Here is a 21,999-nt window from a genome sequence, read left to right on the forward strand (position 1 = left end):
CCCAATAAATGGGAGGTGAGTTGTATGATTGAAGTTGGCAAGTGTAAGTTTTTTCAGCACGCAAATACATGTCTGATTTTGAGGCTGCCCGTGGAGAAACCTTGGGTTGCCACAGCTTTGACAATGTTGAAAAGTGGCGTGAGCTCTTTTCCTTGCAAGGATTCGATGATGGAGGAGGGAAGCACATTGTTTTTCATCAGTTTCGAATGTTGGAAAGATCTGTGCGTAAGATAGTGTTGAAGGATCTGACATTCAAGTATAGGTAATGGGGTGGATTATATTGAATTAGTAATGTTAGATCTGATTTTGTTGATTTTCTTTATAAAGAAAAGGTTGATGGCATGCCTCAGTCAGCTGCTGGTGTGACAACAAACTCTGGGATGGGGTTGGCATGGTGTTATACAGCCTTAAAATAATTTTGCTTATTTTAATTGCTCTGATGAAGATTGTCTTGTAGTAGGTGGCTTTATCTGAAGTGATGATGGTTTTACGGTTGGGGCAGATTATTTTCACAAGGGTTAGGTCCTCTGGCATTTTGAAGTTCTCCATTTCTTCTTCTGTCTACATTTGGCAAGCTTGTGTCTGGCAAGTTTTTGGATCTACCAAGGTGCTGACCGCTATGGCATAGAAGAGCTTGTTTTCAGAGAAGCAATGTTCTATGTGACTCTTCAAAGTGGTGTTGTAGATTATGAAAAGGATGTTGACATGTTGAGGGCTGGAAGTGTCTCAGTAGGTTGAGTAGTTCTTCTTTGAGTTCATCTAGATGGGTGTCCTTGATGGACTGGAAGATAAGTTTCTGCTACTCTTTATGTGGGGAACTGGCATCTGTGGTAGAGATGATTGTACCAGTCCAGAAGGCATGTGATGCTGGAAGATGCAGGCCAGATGAGTTCCGGTGTGTTGACTTTGGAGATAATTGGTTTGGTGATCTGCTTTTTCCCTAGGGTGTTGAGTAGAGGCTTGAGGGCTTCCTTTAAAGTTTTGGTGCAGGTGTCACTAGGCAGATTGAAGTCTCTTAGCAAGGTAGAGGGAGCAGTGTTAGATAAATACAGAGGTGAGGAGGCCTGATATTTCTTCTATGAATTGCTTGTGGGTTTGCAGTGGTCTGCAGATCAGATGAAAGGAGAATGTGTTGCACACTAAGGGAGGAAAGTGGTTGGGGGACGTCTAAAAACGTAGGTGTGGCCATATTGAAGATGGTGCAGGGGCACATTGGCTAGTGCATGACTGCGAGTACCCCTCCAGTTCTGTAAGTGTGGTCTAAGTGCTGGATGCTGTATTGACAGGGAAGAAAAGAATGTGTGGGGGAGGAGATTGTGAACCAGGGTTCTGTGGTGAAAAGAGTATGTCTAGGTTCTGGTGCCTGATGGTGTTGGAGGCCTGAATAATGCTAAGTATGTTTTGATTAGCATGAGTTGAAGAAAGTGTGCTGTAGGTGTGTGCTTTCTAGTGAGTGGGTATGTGGATGAGGTTGTTGGTGTTAGATGTGTGAGTATAGTGAGTATGGTTGCACAGTTTTGGTGAGATTAATGGTGTTTTAGAGACACAATGGTGGGTGGCTTACTTCCGCAGCAAGGGTTGTGGCCCCAAGTCCTTCCAGTCTAAACAGGTGATGCCCTTGTCGTGGTCACCCTTAGCTTAGAATGCTCGAGCGATGGACACCTTGGGGAGTGCTGTGAAGGGTGTGAAAATGCAATGATGTCACTTCCTGTGCAGGTGGATGCTGGCAAACATATCGAAATAGAAGTTATAGAGATATGTGGAAACGTTTTGTTTAAAATATTTTGAAAGGAGAAATAATTACAAAACTGAGAGTTTGGTCTATCATTACAGCGCTATTGTATGTAAAGTGTTTAATGGGTAATAATAATAATAGCCAGGTTTGCATGTATTATTTTTGCTTATTAACGAATCAGCATTTTAGATGGAACTCTTATGAACTGGAAGAAAAATTCTTATTATAAAGTGTGTGAAGTAGTGAGCCGCTAGTGATTGTATGCCAGAGATACTATAGAGTTGAGCAGGTGCTCTGACAAAGAAGTCATAGAACACAGCTGCCATGGTGACGGCCATTTTGGAACGCCTATTATAAATAAGGTGGTCATTTTGGGAACAATTTGGTTTTGCCACAAGACTTTGTTAAATGCATTCAGACACTATGCCAAGGTTACAAATGGTAAGAGATTTTTTGAGCGTTTTTGGCCCCTTTCTACTCCTTTAGAACCAATGAGAAGTTTTGTGGTCATTATTTTTTTAAGAATGTGATACGCTGCTAATATAATGATGGTTCAAATATAAGTTTTGGTAAACTGTTTATAAATAGAACCGAGATGGCAATGCACTTATGCAATATTAAAAGGGAGTGACTCTGAGGTGACAGAGACTGAGCATGTAATAAAATTGGATCAACTGTTGATTGTGTGGTCCTAGAGAAGCGACTGAGTATCATGAAAAATGTGTTAGATAAATATTTATGGAATGACTTAAGAAATATTAACAAATTGAGCACGATTGATTTGTGTCCCTCAGAAAATCTTAAATAGTTGCCTAAGAGGGACACCTGGCAGCCTTCTTGGATCATTCCTCACTGGAAGTGCCGGGCTCCAGACCAGGGCCCTCATTATGATTTCGGTGGTCTTTTTTAAAGACCGCCGAAGCCGCGGGTGCCATCATCCCGCACTTTTAGGAGTTTTCCTGTGGGCCAGTGGATGAAAACAGCGTTTCCGTCCGCTGGCCCAGCGGAAAACTCACCACAACATTAAGGCCGGCTCATAATCGAGCCTCTGGCAATGTTGAGGTGTGTCGGGGGCAGGAGCATGTGCAGCGCATTTTACTACCCGTAATTCAGGCAGTGAAATACACGATGGAGCTGTGCATGGGGCCCCCGATACCCCCATTACACAAGCCTTTCCATTGCGGTGTTTACAGCCGTGGAAAGGCTGGCAGATAGGGACTCATTATCCCCAGGGCAGGGCTGCATGCAGTGCTGCCTTGGAGGATTACAACAGCCGAGACCGCCAGGCTGCGGGCTGGCTGCAGCCTGTCTGTGTCAGCGGTATGACCGTGGCGGATCAGCCAGGGTCATAATGGGGCGGTCGGACCACCCTGTCTGCGGTGGTCCAACCGCCATCACGAGGCTAGCAGTCCTAAGACCGCCAGTCTCGTAATGAGGGCCCCAGACTGTCTGCCACATTAACAAGATGATGCGCCCCCTGCATCACAAGCTCTTCTCAGTGACATACGGCATGAACTGATCACTGAGTTCACCCGTTGATCACCTGCTGATCCATGTTTAGATACACATGTCCCCATGCCTCTACAACCAGTGGGGGTCCTGTAAGCCTCTCACTAAATTGTGTGCAATGAAAAACACTGGTCCCACCCTTGTGAGGGGCTTCAGGGCCCTCCACAGGAGCAGAAGTGCAGATTACCACTGCCGAGGCATTGACAACTTAGCCCCACCGTCTTCCTTGGTAGGGAGCAGACACCCTTCACACCTCAACAAAATCATGCTGTGGGTCCGCTGGGACCATCTGTGTCATTTAGGATAAGGGCACAAGTCAGGGGTACATGCAGGTGCACGGTGTCCACCCACCATTTTCATGAGGTGGACACCGTCCACCCTGCCAAGTAGTTGTTCCGCACTGTAATATGCTGAATTCGTCCCAGTGGAATGTTTGAACACTGAGATGCATTCAGCAGCGCCTGCACTTTGTCTGCTTTCTTCTGAGCAGCACTGTGCGGGTGGCAAGGAGAGAGCTTTTTTATTTTAAATTCGAGATGCAGCCAAAACAAAGGCAGAAGTTAAGTGGCCATCAGGCCTCCTTTTGTTCTTGCTGGAGCTATCTGGAGCTTCACACCTACCTGCAAATACAATGGAAGGAAAACAAAGGTGCAGGGCTTGTTGTGACTTCACAGGTACTTAAGAGAGGCATGATTTTGACTTTGGTCAGTCCCTGGATTTAAGAGATATGAACGCATAAGAATGGCAGATATGGTTGGTCTGTTCCTGTATTTACACAAATAGCAATTTAAATATCCCTATTTTGTTTTATTTCTTTTATAGCACTACGTATCCCAGCGCAGGGTGTCAGAGCACTGTACGTCATATGTACACATTATACAATAAGTAATACAAGTGTAAATCTATGTACAGGATGTGTTACATTGGATAAGAGTGTTACAAGTTGTAGGAGTCGCATTTCCTTCATAGCTCACTGTTACAACTTATGAACTGCAAGTAACAAAAGGATCTCCATGTTAAAAGCAGTAGACCACTTAGTTATCAACATAAAATAAAATCTGTCATGATGTGCTTTGCATTAACCCTCTATGCTACTTTGATTCAAAACTGGGACTAGACAGGACACACATCTTTCCAGCCAATGTGTTAACCACCAGAGTTATCTTACCAATATTGTATTTATTTCTCTGAGATTTACAGGGCATACAAAGCTCTCTGCAGCAGATGCCTTGACCCCTTAAGATTTTTTTAAATGCAGTCTTTACAACCAATTAAGCAGAACACATTTATTGGCAAGTTTCTCCTTGTGTCGATATCCTTGTGGCAGATATTTTTTTTTAAAAAAATTGAAATTGTGGCCCTGATTTTGCATCAGGGTTGGCACTTTTTGGGCACAACCCCAAATGCAAAATCTAATTTGTTAAATCTGGTAATTCTGTCAAAGGTACTCTGTATAGACCTGCTAAACATGTGTGAGGTTAAGATCAGATGTCATTCCTTGTGATGTCACTTCCTGTGATGCCATTTGCGATGTCACGTGCCATGATGTCACATGCTGTGATATCATGCACCATGATGTCACTTGTATACTGTCTAACTTGGTTAGTTCCCCTACTTCTTTTTTAAGAGCTTGTGCCCTGCTTAGGATCTTTATTATCTGGTGATTGAGCATCAGCTTTCATTTGTCTGATGCTATGCACCAGTTAAATGAGGGAACATTCGCTTCGACAGATCCAGAGGGAGTAACCTACAGAACAGTTTTATAAACAAAACAAACTTTTGAAGGCAGAGGCTCCTCTTTCCGGTTTCTTTGATATAGTTGTATAGACTGACCGTTTTGTGAACTTTAAGTGAAATAATGGGAAAATAAATGTTGATGCTTATGCTCTTCTTGTGAATATATCTGTAATTCTGCAGACAACTGGAAGTACCAAAAGAACACCAGAGTTCACTCTGTTATAGTTAAATACACGTTGGTATCAGCTACGCTTTGTGCAGCCCTTGCAGGCCTCAACTGATCAGTGTCTTGGTTCTAAACCCTTTCTGTGCTCTTTTCCTAGACGTTGCCGGAAGTATGTTCTGAGCAAGATGAGCTTGATTTCCTCATGGAAGCTCTTATCATCAGGTAACCTTATAGCTATGCATGTATGTATGTATGCATGCGTTTATATTTATATATCCTGAACCTAGCTAAAGGGCAACTTAACGTTGTACATCAAGGAGAGTTGTGAGAGGACAAAGCCATAAAGCATGAAGTGGGTGTGTCTTCTGTGCTGAGTCTGATTGGTTGGAGTGAGCTGGGGGATTTCTTGTTGATGGAGATGCTTTGTTATTTGTAGATATGGTTCTGGAATGATGGGGCGAGCGGATGTGCCAAGGGATGTTGCAGCGATTGCAAGTATTGCTGGACATGATTTGCTTCTCAGTTTTTTCTTTTTTCCTGCATTACTTTCTCATGACGTCCTTACTCTTCATATTGTGTTGCCCCTCAACGCAATATGTTCAGTTTTGATGGTGGTTTTCAAGCTGTTCAGTTTTTGATGGTGGGTGTCATTGGCACCATGCACTGAATGACTTTATGCACTTGAGATACTTAGACCACTTGACAAATTTTCCACTTCCAGGTTCATCATAGTTTCACAACCTAATCTGCATTTGAAAATTGTGTAAATTGATATGTCTTTCTTTTCCGGCGCACAATTAGAAGACTGAACAATTAAAGCATAAGGAGATTGAGAACATTTTTCAAATAGATGATTCCTTCATATTAGTCTTTGCATACACTGACATTCTATGGATGACTCTCCCCTTGCACGACTTTCCATTAATCCTTCTCAGCAGCCTGAAGAAGACATTGAACTGTCCTTGTTTTTCACTTTGACAGAAGGAGGAATTAGGTCTCATGATAAGACGGCCATAGGTGCCGGGTTATTGCCAATCAAATAACAGTATTTCCTACTCCTTCACAACCATCATCCTGCCATCCTGCCTCATCCATGTAAGAATACGGTTGCAGAATTCGCTGTTTGATTTTTACCTGCCCGGGAGTGGCAGAATGATGGTGGTAACCCGCTAGCTCAGAGCTGGCCATCTCCCCATGACATCCTCCCTAGGTTCACTGAGATTCACCACTGGCTCGCCACACAAACAAGGCATTGCAGCAGGAATCCCTCTGAGTCACCAGGGTCTGAGATTCTGCGTAAAGCACTGTTTCTTCTAGGCAGCCGAGCATGGCCATCTGGCAGCACCTAAGCTCAGCAGCGATCACCCTGCCATGCCGATGTAGCCATTCTCCTGCCACAGCCTGATCACCCCTGTAATCCAAGGCGTGGCTAATGAGTAGGCAGTGAAGGGTTTGAGACTAGGCAAAGGCCCTGACTCCCCCCAGGTGTAAAGTGGACCCTGGACTTTAAATGCTTTCACCTTGGATTTCCGTGTAGCTTTCATCAAGCCTCTCTCCATCAAACCGCCAGGAAAAGGCTGGCAGTCGGGGACTTGTAATCCCCTGGGCAGCGCTGCAAGCAGCGCTGCCCTGGCGGATTATCACCGCCGGGGCAAATTTGGCGGGAAACCACCGGCCCCGGCAGTGCGACTGCGGCGCTACTGCTGCAGTCATAATCCCCTCTGAAGCACCGCCAGCCTGTTGGCGGTGCTTCAGCCAAAACAGCCCTGGCGGTCTTGGACCGCCAGGGTTGTAATGAGGGCCATAGTGTTTGATGTACATTATACAACTAATGTATGAAAAGCACCTAAATTCTCCCATATTTTCAGGGGGTGCGGGGGAAGGGATATCTCCAACCAACTGCAAACTATTTTCCATGTGGAGAAATAAATAAAAACTTAAGGTCAATTTGCACCTTAAACCTAACCGTAAACCATTGGAATTTTCACAGGTGGAAAATCTGCCAGTTTAGGGCTAGGACAATTCCTAGGGCACACACAAAATAGTAGTAACTTTGTGATTCTGCCCCTAAAGTCACATAAGAAAGGGCTAAGTCTATGAACGTTGGTTGGAATCTCAAACTTTGTGATTGCACAGCATCTATAACCTGACCCAAGCATTTTTTCACTGGCTTCTAGACTTATTTATTACAGCGCAGAAAGGTCCTTCTGAGGGAATCACAGAAATGTTTGCTCATTAACATTTATAAAGAATGATTCCCTCCAAATATTTGTAAAATGCTGCAAATCCAGATCGGGAAGTCGACACGGGTCAGAAGGCCTCTTCCCCTGCATTCACATTTACACAAAATGTTGTTACTGTAGCTCTTGTCCTTGACACGATGCAAAGTAACATCTGAGTCATGCAGTCCCATTGACCGCTGTCTGCAACCTCCTCACACACATTTTCCACTTTGAAAATGGTTTCCGACTGCTTTTGAAAGTCGCTGATCTTGAGGCAGATCCCTGGCTGTTCATAACACCAGAATATTCCAGAGGGTGAACAAAACAGATCAGAATGAGTAAACCACAGAGCTTAATTTGAGCCGATGGTTTCAGTTGCTCGGCACCAGCACTTACTTGTCAACAGTGCTACTTATAACAGTCTGCCACATGGTGGAAGTGTTTGTCAAATTTAAAGGTGAACACAACAACAGTTGTTTATTAATTCCAAATACATTACAAATTACTAATACCTTCCTCCCAAGCCACTGTAATACCTTTGAGAGCCTAAAATGGTCTGAATTGTCTCACTGATAGCGAGGTGATGGTTTGTAGTTGTTTTGGTACTGTCATTGTCTGAGCTGACAGGGGCAATGGGTGGGGTAAGGTGTAGTGGGCCCCTGGTGTGGTCTCTGGCACTTATTTTGTCACTGGTAAACCAGCAAACAATTCCCTAATCTGCAGCTTTGGTCACATCTTGTATACATTTCTTTAGTACATGGTGAAATGGCATTTGCAGCCCTTGGACTGGTCTTTTGTATTTTTTCTGTTTGGTATGTCTGCTGAGAGTCATATGTTTGGTTGATTTTCAGGCTTTTCCCGTCAATGTGCAGACTTTTTTAACATATACTTTATCATTATATGTTTTTACTGTGGTGTTGTTTCCGAAGTCCTCATGATTTAGCAATATGCTGTCAGTCAATGTCTCATTCTGCCTATCTGTAAATCAGTATTCAAATAAAAAATAGGAGTTTGCATCTGAATCAGGATTCTGAATTTGGCGATAATTTACTGACCCACTGTTTTTTTCCCTTGCGTTTTTTCACCAGGTAAAAACCTGGCAGATTTTATTTCAGGGAAACCACACCATTCTGATTTTTCAAACCAAAGAACAGGGTAATACATGTGGTAATGCCAGTTCCACTGTTGCAAGGAGCATAACTCATAATGTCACAACTAGTAAATATTGCATCCTGTATTGGTGTTTACCAGGTTTGATATCACCAATGGAAATAACAGGGAACTCAGAATAAGGCCCTGAATGTGTTCCCCCAATTCTTTGTAATACTCATCAACAGTACGCAAATGTTCTGTATGAATACTTGTAGTGCTGACTAGAGTTTGTCTGTCTCACCAGCAAGTTCAGCCACCAGAACATTGTGCGCTGCATCGGAGTGAGTCTGCAGGCCCTGCCACGCTTTATCCTGCTGGAGCTGATGGCTGGAGGGGACCTGAAGTCTTTCCTTAGGGAGACACGGCCTCGACTGGTAAGAAGGATACTCTCCATGTCATACTGAGGGCTCCTGGGAATACATACATTCGCTATTTCTGTCACATAACAAATTGCTGAATGGCTGCATTTCTGCACAGTGTGCATTTTGTGCATTGTGTCTATCTAGAGAATCTCCATTACACATGGGCTGCAGAAATCGATAGAGTATACATTTTGTGAATCCCATCCCACAGTTCCCCAACTCTGGCTTCTAAAAACTCACCATAATTATCATGTGTCATTGATTATGAACTTCATTTTTAATCATCAAACTGGTTCTTTTGAATGCATTTTTGGTCTGCTTCTAACAATGCTTCTCTTGGGTGCAAAACATGTTCTTTTTACATATTCCTGAAAAAGCAGTTAGGACCTCCCCATCTTTTCCCAACTTATCACTTCCCTTTTATTTGTGTGATGTAGTTGGAAATGACTCCCTGCTTGAGTAATTTGTGGCGGTACTGTCCACAGGTAAACGATGCATGGATTTTTCTTCTTATTGCATTGATGACAGAGTTGGCCTCAATGAGTTGACGGATGAATGTGATAGAGTTGAAGTTATAGGTCAAGTTAGAGTTTGACGGACTGGGTAACTCATCACGAACATAATGGAGTACTCTATCCATCATACCCTTGGTCTGTCCACCTCATTTAGAGAAGGGTGGGCCTTAGGTATTCTGTAGAAAGAGCCCCCATTGTCTCAGTCAACCACATACTTCATCCCAACAGAATAGGGGCTATTTAGGGTGGGTGGTGTAATTTCTTTTTTTCCTGTCTGTCACTGGCAGAGAACATCTGGTGACGGGAAGAAAACAAATAATGACAACCCCTGTGCCGGGGAGAAAGTTCCAAGGTTCTGGTGGTCATTAGTTTTTAGTTTTTTTTAAACAAACTTCCTTTTTGGGAGTTTGTTTCTGAAAAACAATAAACAAAATTTAAAGTTTTGTGAACAGCTGTCAAGACTATGCCCATCGACCAAACTTTTTACACACTTAAGGACCTATCATTATGGCGGTTCTCTTCAGTGTACAGAGATGACTGTTGGGCTGGCAGTCATCTCTAAATCTGACAGACTTCAGTCTACCAGGGTGGCAGAGGATTCTCCGCCACCCTGATGGACAGCGTACCGTCCATGAAACTGTTAATCAGCTCCATAGTGCCTTGATATTCCAAACTTCCTGTCCCCCTAGTTAGGTTTCTTCAGTATGCTTCTACCCCATTTGAAAGAAGAGATTACTTTTAGAATGTAACGGTGAAGATTCTAAAACACAAGTAGGAAAATGAGAGCACAATCACTGAAATGTGTAGTAAGAGGATAAATTCCATATAAAGTTCTACATTATTTCTATACTTGTGATGCCTTTAAGCAGAAACCTTTACCCAACAATTAGGGACCAAGCAGAAAAAGTGCACACTGTAACAAAAAATTAGTCACTCCTGAGCTTCAGTCAAAAAGTGGGCTTTATTGTGTTCAAATATTTGATTGTCTGATATTTGGGAAGTAGAGGGCACACCCTTGAAGTTACCTTCTTACAAAGTCTAAACAAATTGTTTTAGTAAATGTTTCTGTGAATATAACTTGGCTTGCCTTTGATTGCTTGGCACACACAGCAAGCCGTCCTACTAAGAAGAGTGCATGTGGTACATGTACAACAATACCAAAACATTAGATACAACAAATAAGAAAGATGAAATTCCCCAAATTGAACTTAGGGATACAGATTATTATGGTTTATGAAAAAAGTAGGACCTCTAAATCCAACTTACATTATTGTGGTGTGTAGATGGCCTAGACATTGGCACTCTCTGAGATTAATCCGTGATGGAGCAAGATCACATGCAGGCTTTTCATTCACTCTGATTTAGAGTTAAAGATGGCCCTTAACAGAGCACCTTTTTGAAACTCCTCCACCAGAGAGTGAGGTTGTGAAAGATTAGTGGTTACTGTGGGCCGGAGGTTTTGCTTTCACACTTTTCTGGAGGTCATAAATCTATAGTTGGGCAAGGCTAGACACTGTAGCTTCTGGTTATGTTCACAATGCCCATAAGGTTATCCTTCTTCTAGTAAATCTAATCAGCCTACTTACTGTAGGAGATGTAATTTCTAGCCACAAGTTATTCAACATCATAGCATCTAAAAGTTCAGAATGTTGCAATACTTGTTCCAGCCAACTGCAACAGACCTTATGTGAGTTGTGGCTCCTACCATCAATGCCAAAAACCTCTGATAAATGAAAACAGTTTCTAAGACCTATTCTTCTAATTTTCAGGTTTGTACAGTCAACACTAGCACTCCCAGTTAGCCAGAGCCACGGATCCTGACAAATTCCTTTCACATGGAACATTAACCCATTTTATAGCCAGTCATGTAGGTTTGCATGGTATGGAGTTTAAAGACATCACTTGCCAATGAGTTTATCCAATGTTTCAAGGTTTCCCACAATGCAAACATTAGTGTTTTTCCCAAATCAAACAAATCTATTGGATCTATGAAGAACCCCAAACAGGGGGCTGGTAAGGCAAGGATTAAATTTACATTTGCAAGGGAAATTTTGTGATGCCCCAGATCTCCGCAAATCATGGGAATCAACAAGAATGCCTGATGTTGTCTTAACATTTATTACACCATTGTTTATTATCAGCAAAGCAAAACTGTTACAAACTGAAGTTATTGTGTTCGGAACAGAAGCCGGCAACATTGATGAAGAAGCGTAGAAATGGAAGACAATCCCTTCCGGCACTCTTATACTGTGCAAATGTACTGTCTTTTTATGAATTCGATCATGGCAGAAAGAAAACGCTGCTACACATGATGACTGCCCATGCAATCTATAACAAGTGCAAACAAATCTATGGGATCTATGTAGAAACCGGAACAGGATGTTGGTAATGGAAAGGATTCAATTTCTATTACCACAGGAAATGTGCAATGGTACTACATTAAAAAAAATATCCAAATGCTTTAATAGTCCTGGCCCCTTGATATACCGCCAGTAAAAAAATTGTTATCCAGGGATTTTCATTTTTGATGTGTGTTTTTGCATCATTAGCGAAGTAATTTAGCTTCGGTGGACATTGCTAATTCTGGCCGATTTTTTTCTGGACGACATATTTAAAAATGGCAGATGTAGTGCAGTGATGATGTAATATTTCAGGAACCATAAGACCTATATACTTCATTTTGGTGTCAAAACATAGGTTTTGGGGATGAAGTAGTCTTATACAGACAGAAAATAACACCTCAGAGCAACCCTTCCACCATTTTCCAATGCAGCTCTATAATGATGTGTTTTACTCATCATATTAATAATTTATTTTAATATTGTTTTTGTTTCAGGTTTTCTGTTCATTCAAATTCGTAAACATGAGTGAAGCAGGTGGTAGCAGAGGATCTTTACCTCCTGACAGAGCATTGCTAACTACAAAATTTGAGGACTCCTTTAACAAATAAAAAATGTGTCATATGCCAAACTAATACAAAAGAAAAGCTAACATAAACTGCGGCTGTACAGAAGAGAGTTTGAGATGCTGCAGAAATATGGCAGGATGAAGATTGAAACTGATGGGTGAAGAGGATCAAATATTTTATCATTGTAACAACAAGTGCTACAAGTCGTATACAATGGGAAAAAGCCTGGAAAACAATTATAAAAAAAAACTAGAAATCTGTGTATCACAACAAGAATCTGAGTCTTCTGAGAAAGCAACAGCAATCAAACTCAGTGCCCATCCACTTAGAAGATCGTAGGCTGCCCCTCGTCCACCTCCAACAACTGATCAGAAAGCAGAGGATCTTCAATTGTTATCTGTGGTTTAGCCAGTACAAGGGCCAAAGGGATTGACAAAAGAGCAAAGTGCAGAGTATCTGAGGTTCAAAAGGCAAACATTTTTATCTGCATCTAATTTCTTCAAAGGTTAAGTTTTCAGCTGAGTAGCTGATCTAAACAGTGAGATGAATGGATTTGCAGCATGTTTGTATGCCCACCCTAACTGCATGCATGCATACAATTGAAAATATAAATATGCAATGAGCTCCCACCAGTAAAGTAACCGCCAGCCTTCAGTTAAGTTTGCACTTTTTGAAAAAGCAAATTAAGTTTTAAACCAACGCTTGAGTGCTGGCTATGGGTTCACACTCTGAGATCAGAGAAATAATGGTCAACATTGATGAAACTGTATATATCCATAATAATGAAATTAAGCTTTTCTGGTGAGAATGTACACAACAGAATTTGTTTTGGTCAATCTAACAAAAAGAATGAGCTACATATGGTATTCTCAGCTGATTTGACTCCTGAAGCTCTTGCTAGCAAAATAAGATCACAGAATACAATACAATCAGCAGGAACCATGTTAATAAACGCCCTGAAAGATTTTGATTTTGGACTTTACTAAAAGAAACTGTGATGCCCTAGATCTCTGCAAATCATGGGAGTCAACAAGAATGCCTGATGTTGTCTTAACATTTTTTACATCGTTGTTTATTATCAGCAAAGCAAAACTGTTACAAACTGAACTTCTTGTGTTCTGAACAGAAGCTGACAGCATTGATGAAGAAGCGTAATAATGGAAGACAATCCCATGAACTGGCACTCCTATGCTGTGCAAATATACTGTCTTTTTCTAAATGACGTTTATGAATTTGATCATGGCAGAAAGAAAACGCTGACACAAGTGATGACTGCCCACACAATCAATAACAGGTGCAAAAGTAGAGAGCTAATCACTTAAGTGAATAGGATTGGTGTATCAACAAGTTATAATGACATAGGGCCTCATTACGAGGCTGGCGGTCACAAGACCGCCAGCCTCGCAATGGTGGTCGGACCACTGCAGACAGGGCGATCCGACCACCCCATTATGACCGGAGCCGCCACAGTCAAACAGCCGACACTGCCAGGCTGCAGCCAGGCGGTCCCGACGGTTGTAATCCACCAGGGCAGCGCTGCAAGCAAGCAGCGCTGCCCTGGGGATTACGAGTCCCCATCCTCCAGCCTTTCCATGGCGGTAACCATGGCATAGGCAGTGCAGGGGCCCCCATGCACAGCCCCATCATGCATTTCACTGCCTGAATTACGGGCAGTGAAAGACGCGATGGGTGCTGCTGCACCCAATACACCACAACATTGTCGCCGGCTCAATTACAAGCCGGCATCAATGTTGTGGTGAGTGTTCCACTGGCCCAGCGGTCGAAAACGCTGTGTTTGCCCGCTGGCCCAGCGGAACATTCCTAATATGGCGGGCAAAAGATCTCTATTACTGGCGGTCTTTTATCTGCAGTGGCTTCAGCGGTCCTGTGAAAGGACCGCTAAAGTCATTATGAGGCCCATAGTACGGAGCAGGAACTTCTTAGCAGCTCATGCTGTAAAATCTTGTGAATCCTACAGTTCCTTTGGAACATCCAGCACACATGAGACTGCTGTGGTGCTTGTTCAAGACTGTACCAATGAAGTAGCTGCTGGAAAACAAGGGGCCAGATTCACAAAGGTAAACTTAGACCAAAAGTCCAACTTTACTCATAGTTAAATTATGCTTTTGTTCTAAGTTTACACTTTTGGTCTAAGTTTAGACCAAAAGTGTAAACTTAGATCAAAAGTCTAGCTTTATTTGTAGTTAAGTTAGACTTTTGGTCTAAGTTTACACTTTTAATCTTAGTTTAAACCAAAAGTGTAAACTTAAACCAAAAGGCTAACCTCACTACGAGTAAAGTTAGACTTTTGGTCTACGTTTACACTTTTGGTCTAAGTTTACCTTTGTAAATCGACCCCAAGCTGTGTCAGTTGTAGGCATAAACAAACGAAGTGCAAACGTATAACCCAACTACCTCACCAACATGTGCAAAATCACTACAAGCCTTCAAAACGTCCCAGTCTACCAGAAAATCTCAAAGTGGCTGAGGACATTTATCTTCTGGACTGAATGATGAAGAAAAGCCAGTTCCTCCATGGGCTAGAATTCATGCTCTCATCTTCCAGAATACCATCCCATTTAATAATCTCCAGTCACAAACTACGCAACAGTATACACAGCTCTAAATAATTTCCAAATGGTGCATACTCAGCTTGAAGAACAGCCTATCCTGCCAATTTTCTGCGGTGAAGGTGTTTTACATATTGTAGCTGACATTTACATGAGCAATCCAGTAGAATTTGATGATCTTTATCCAATGATGGGAGTTTTCCACATGACAAACGTTGCGTTGTGGTGTGCAGGAAGTTATTTCCATGGATGTGGCAAAGACAATAAACTTACCGAGGCTGAAGTCCTTGGAAGCAAAACTGTCCAGTCAGTATTGAGCAGAACTTATTATCTTAATTCTTTGCAAGATATGCTCATCATATCTGAGGGTATATAAATATTGCGTTGGAATGCTTTTTGGAATAAGAATGACAAATTAGGCATTGTGTATCTTATCTCAGAAGTGAACAAGGCATAGGGTGCATTTTGTTCAAAAGACATAATGCAAAGACAGGCAATGTTCAATACATTTGGTTCAAAATCAGAAAACCCCAACATCAAGTTTGTAGAGTTTGTCAAATAATGCGAAAGAAATCAGAACTTTGCAAGTACTGGGTAATGTTTTACACATGATAGCTCTAGTGAAGAACCTGGTACATGTTGATCGGGAAGGTGATGGGGAGCTGCATGTGAAGCTTTTGAGTCACTGATTACTGTGTGTCACGAATTTGATTGCATAAACTGCCTGAGATATGGGTCCAGGTATTTGGAAAGAGTGGAGAAGCTAGAGGTGGAACAACCATACCTCTACTGACAATTCATCCAAAGACATTTTGTGGTGAAAGACAGGGAGGGAAGGTTCAATGCTGTGGCTCCACATATGTGGCTTGCCCCATTCAAATGAGGGATCGCTTTGCCTCTGTGTCCGCAGACTGTATTATGGATAGCGGCACAGAAGCAACCATGCTGTTAGGAGGCTCACTGCAAGTATACAACCCTTTTGTAGCACCTTTTTGTAGCACACACAAGGCAGCCCTCTGGAGGGGTTAAAAGGGGTCCCATGGACTCCCAGACATCTTCCTGCAGGCAGATGCAGTGACTCAATTCACCTGCCTTCAAGGGGATCTCTCTGCCCTTATCAAAGTGCAGGCATCATGCTGCCGCACTGTGAAACACAGAGCGGCTTTGAACCACCCACTCCTTATTTTACGTGAATGTGCTTCCCTGAGGGCAACGCAACTTCATGGCTGCGCTGGGGGCAGTGTATTCTTTGTAATAGGGTGCACTATCCCTGTTTGCATCCAGCACACCTTTTGAAAGGTGTGCCATGGCTCATACAGCGATATTGTGCTGTTATTGTAAGCCTTAAGTGGTCCAAGGAACTTGAGAAGTTAAGAAAAACCTTTCCTAAAAAACACCTTTATTCTGAATCTCTCATGCTCTACAAGAATCTTCTCAGGAGCAGCCACACCACCTGGAACTCCCTGCCTACAGTCAGTAGAACTGCACCCCCCTTCTGTGTTGATGTCTATAGAAGACTCACCTGTTCAAACTGTACCTGACCCAATAATCTCCGTAGTCCATAAAAGATTAACCCACGCCCCACTACACTATCAGAGCTGGTTAATAGGTGTAAGTGTAATCCTCCCGTCTTCCTCTGCATTCTCACTCATTGTCATCTTCCACATCTCTCCTCTTCTCCTTACTCCAGCTAATCCCCTATGCTTCCTCCCATGATTCCTGCCCCCATCTCTGCTGCTACTTTCTTCTAAAGTCTATAATACAAATAATCTCTGATTTTTTACTAGAGGGACTACTGAATGGGGGCATGTGAATTTAACTAATATTTGAACCTTTTCCACAATGCAAAGAAATATTATTTTTCTACACAATCAAATACTTCTATAGGACCATCAGCAAAAAATATCTGCAACTACAAACAGTTGGAGACTTAACAGAAAATTGTTGCCTTGTCTTTTTCATGTGTTAGATTCATCACTGATGTTTCTTATCTCTGCCAAATTGATGTACATCACATGACATGTGACATTTCTTAAATCATGTAAGCACTACCCTGCATTCTGAAGTACTGTTAGATCACCTCAGGTAATTTAGAAAACAGGTGGCGTGGCAGTGTCCTGATGGAGGGGGTTCATTGCAGGAGGTGTTCAACATTGTCCCATGCCTGTGCCCATGGAGTGGATGCCAGCACTACACACCTGAGGTACTGTGGCCATGTGTATACCTGCATACAACACTCCATTCATACCATCCACCTTTGCCATTCAACCACAACACAAGACGTATAAAAAAGAAAAACACACAATGTAATACAGCCCAAAACACAACATACATAAACTACTGACTCTACACCTACATACAGACACAACCATATCACCCACTCCAGTTCCCTCTACCTCAGCCTGTCAATCCACTCAAACCCACCCTACCCTTACTACATCTACCCAATTCTTAGGCTAGCTTGCCTTGACCCCTACCAAACATACTCCCTCCCGCCCCAAGTAAAAGCCTTCAGGTGCCTGAAATGTGCCCAATAGATGCCCCTCCCTGAGGAAGAGGTTACCCCTGGACAATAGGCATGAGATAAGTGAAGGGCATTAAAGGCAGGGGAAAGTGTATCTACACAACATTGTTCACTGTCACATATTTCACATATTGCCAAAATGCACATTGAGAGAAGTAGTACATGAATGGATACTTGAGTGCAACTTTCACAATGTATGTCCCACATTGCCCATTCCTGTACAATTAATTTGGCTTATATGTCTCAAGAAAAATTACTACAAAATCTGGACTGAAGCAAGGCTGCGTTCTTCCTCTTTGGCTTTTCAATGTATACATAGCCGACATATCGAAGCTCCTTGACAAAGTAAATTGTCACCTGCCCAAGCTGGGAGATCATCGCATGACGCATCTGCTATATGCCTGTTAGAAATGGGGTCTCTAGTTGGCAGTCAGTTTGCACTCTGTCCAAGCAGGGACCCACACTTTAGTCAGGGTAAGGGAGATAAACACCTAGGATAACCCCTACTCTCCCCTTTGGCAGCGTGGCACAATCAGCCAGGCTTAGCTCAGAGGCAATATGTAAAGTATTTATAAAAACACACACAGTAAAACATTGAAATCACCACAAAATCACTCAACACCTGCTTAGAAAAATAGCCAATATGTATCTGAGTAAAACAAGACCAAAGCGACAAAAATCCAACATACACAAGAAAAGTTATGAATTTTCAAAGATTAAACTTCAAAATAGTGCTTAGAAACACAAAAGCTTTAATTTGGTGCTTTCACGGTGTCATGACAAAGGCGTTCCCGACAATCCAATGCCAATGGTGCCGGTCACGGAGTCACACAGACCCTGAGGTACAGTATCTTTGGTAACGAAGAAACAAGCCGGTGCACGGAGTCAGGGTGGTGAGACGTCACTGGATCCGGTTCGGGGGCGGTTCTTTACTGCAGAGCAGGGGAGGTGATGCGGCGTCAGTGCAAAGTGTCGGTTCCTTATGCTCCGGCGGAGTTGATGAATCTGGCAAGTCAAGATGCAGTGGCTGATCTCTTGGGGTCACGGTCATGCCACGGGGCTGCAGGTGCCGTGCCGGAATCAGGTGTCACGGATGTCAGTGACACAGCACGCAGGACTCACAAAGTCACGGGGCTGCAGCAGCATTGGGCCTGCGCAGTCAGTCGCTGTTGTCACACTCCAGCCGGGGACCACGGCTTTGGGTGCAGGTGGCATCATGGAGTCAGGCAGCGGCTTCGGTCCTGGCATCGTCCAGAGTCGGTGCACCTGTTTTTTCTTGTTTTCAAGCCAGCTTTCACTCCCAGGGAGCCAGAGACTGGTATCGGCACCACCTGGTGAGTTAGGATCCACAGCAAGTGGACCCAGAGGCTGGTAGATGAAGTCTGTGCTGTCCGAGAGACTTCTTAACAGGAGGCAAGCTCGATCCATGTCCTTGGAGAAACTTCACAAGCAGGATTTCAGAAAGCAAAGACCAGTCCTTTCCCTCTTAGGCAGAAGCAGCAGGCCAGTACAGCAAAGCAACAGGAAGAGTGGCAGGTCCTCCTCAAGCATCAAGCTCTTCTCCTTGGCAGAGGTTCCTCTTGATCCAGAAGTAATCTAAAACTCTGGGGTTTTGGGTCCACTACTTATACTCATTTCTGCCTTTGAAGTAGGCAAACTTCAAAGGAAAGTCTTTGTTGTTTACAAGATCCTGCCTGGCCCCAGACACACACCAGAGAGTTGGAGACTGCATTGTGTGGGGACAGGCACAGCCCATTTAGGTGCAGGTGTCAGTTCCTTTCTCCCCACTGTAGCCCAGGAGACTCATCAGGATATGCAGAACACACCTCAGCTCCCTTTGTGTCACTGTCTAGGGGGAATTCACAAACAGGCCAGCTGTCTGACACAGGGTGGATTCCACAGGCAGGCAGAGGCACAGAATGGTTAAGCAAGAAAATGCCCATTTTCTAAAAGTGGCATTCTCAAACTGACAATGTTAACCTATGAGAGAGATAGGCCTTGCGATAGTGAAAACCAAATTTGGCAGTATTTCACTATCAGGACATGTAAAACACACCAGTACATTTCCTATCTCTTCAATGCACTGCACCTTGCCCATAGGGCTACCTAGGACATACCTTAGGAGTGATTTGCATGTAGTGAAAGGGACGTTTTGGGCCTGGCAAGTGGGTACACTTGCCTGGTCGAATTGGCAGTACAAGACTGAACATGCAGACACTGTAGTGGCATGTCTGAGACATGGTTACAGGGCTACTCATGTGGGTGGCACAACCAGTGCTGTAGGCCCACTAGTAGCATTTGATGTAGAGACCCTGGGCACCTCTGGTGTACTTTACTAGGGACTTACTAGTAAATCAAATATGTCAATCAGGGACAATTCAATCACCAATACAATTTAGACAGAGATCACCTGCACTTTAGCACTGGTTAGCATGGTAAAGTGTCCAGAGTATCAAAACCAGCAAAAATGAATTACAGCACAGGGTCCAAAAACAGGAGGTCACAAGCAAAAAGTACAATGAAACCACACCAAGAGCTGCCAGGTCTAACAATGCCGATTACATTGTGCTCCCCAGTCAGCCAAAGATTGGCCTGCAGCAGCAGTTCTCCATTCTATATGCCTATCCTGTCAGGAACGGGTTGGAAATCAACCAAGCAAAAACTATGACAGTGACATTTGATCTAAAAACAACCTGTTGCAGAAGGTGGCAGCTCAATGACGACTGGCACAGTCACAGTAATGACTATAAATATCTTGGCATTCTCTTGGATATCAAAGGATCATTTGCATCCCATTTGCACTCAAAGCTCTAGGTTGAAAGTTGCTCTTTCAGTCGCTGTCAGGAAACTACATGGTCCAAGCCTTGACCCCCTTCTCCAGTTGATGAAAGCAAAGGTCGTTCCCACACAAACTTATGGAAGCAAAATTACCTTGGGCGGGTAGGCAAGGACAGCAGACATACTGATCATCAGAATTTTTAAAGCTGCCTTCCGGCTACCAAAGAGAGCAGCATCAGCATAAGTGAGACTTGAATACAGCATTTCAAAACAGTACTGGGCAAGAGGAAGCTGTATCCTCAATTTCTGCCATAGGCTTCAATCTGCACTGCAAGACTCCATGCATGGCCTAATCTAGTGCGAATTAGAGGGCTCTGGTTTAAAATCACCGTACATGCGTCATCTAGGTGACAAACTGAGTTTTCATTGACTGAGGTTTGGAGTAAACATCTTTCTCACCAGGTTTTCAAGAAACTCACAACTTCACCAACAAAAAATTCTGTAAAAATTGGTGGGTTTGGCTGTATTAAGCAAGCACTCTCATGCATGGTCAGTCATAAACTCCTACACCTCCAGCAAGCAGCAGAACTATATCACCTGCACTTACCCTGTGTGGATTAAGGCTAGGCTTGTGGCTGTAAGGCTGGGTGAGTGGAATCTGCATGGCTGTCTTCTGGCATAGCGGTATTCAGAATTCCACAACATGGGATGCTCTCTTTGTGGCCAAGAAAAAGAAACTCTAATCCACGTCTTATGTATTTGGCCTTCAGTGCTGCAGCAAAAGAGAATGCTTCCCCGTCCTTAATTTATCCATTTTAGAGATGCACCTGTCGGGAGGCAGTTATTGATTGCTGAATCCTATTAACACTTTTTTAAATGTTAAAACTGTCAAGTTTCTCCGGATGGTTACAATTGAATTGGACAAGGTCAGTTCTTCCAGTGCCGCAACAACAAGCTGCTAAAACGTTGAACCCTATCTTTACTGCACCTGTTCTGCACCCGTGCACATTTTATTTTTACGGCATGTCTTATACGTTTTGTCCCATCACTACATGCCCCGGATGCTGCAAACGGGCTGGGTCTATTTATGCCTTCAGCATACTTTGCACATTGTACTTTAGTGAACATACTTGTTTCCTTCTGTTTGCCCCCCCATCATCATAACTGTGTGTTGCTTATTGTATTTAATTGACCGGTTTGCACAGTATGTTGCAAATGCGATGGGACTATCTATGCCTCTGGCTCATTTTGCACTTTGAGCCTTAGTGACCATAGATGTTGTTCACTTTCTGGCATCCTATGGTTACAATTGCACATTGTACACTGCTCTTAAATAACCAGCCTGTATAGGTATGCTGTAAACAGCCTGGGTCTAATCACGCCTCCGGCACATCTTACATATAGCACCTTAGTGACTAAAGATATTGCCCATTATTTAGTTCCGTATGGTCATAATTGTGCATTGCACACTAATTTTAAATGTTCAAATTCCTCTGCTTAGTGTTTCTACAACATGTTTTTGTTTAAAATTTCTTTTTTGCACTGCTACTTTCCAAATTGCACTGATTGGTCCTGCATTGGGTTAGTTGGGGAGCAAGATAATCATGTAACATGTCTTTTCATGTGCCAGCTGTGGATCTGCTGGCCTCATAATAGGGCCTGGCCTGGTGTATTTCGCACATTGTGTTATTCAACTGAGACAGAGGTCCATTTTGTTTTAAGTGGTACTGACCAAAAATGCACTTTGCACTTTCTATCTCTTATTAACAGCTCACTTGAATCATTCCTTGCCTTAAGTTAGAATTGTCATTTTTATAATGT

At 43.1% G+C, this 21,999-nt stretch overlaps 1 protein-coding gene across 1 annotated transcript in view; it reads left to right on the top strand.

Moving 5' to 3' along the window:
- Positions 1 to 21,999, top strand: part of ALK (ALK receptor tyrosine kinase) — a 2,590,648-nt gene that overhangs the window by 2,478,660 nt on the left and 89,989 nt on the right. The window contains exons 22-23 of the mRNA XM_069233821.1: positions 5,305 to 5,369; positions 8,766 to 8,895. Of these exons, the coding sequence (XP_069089922.1) occupies positions 5,305 to 5,369; positions 8,766 to 8,895 (195 nt within the window). The remainder of the gene's footprint in view (positions 1 to 5,304; positions 5,370 to 8,765; positions 8,896 to 21,999) is intronic.

This window comes from Pleurodeles waltl, chromosome 5 (assembly GCF_031143425.1).
Source record: "Pleurodeles waltl isolate 20211129_DDA chromosome 5, aPleWal1.hap1.20221129, whole genome shotgun sequence".
NCBI classification, from domain to species: Eukaryota; Metazoa; Chordata; class Amphibia; order Caudata; family Salamandridae; genus Pleurodeles; species Pleurodeles waltl.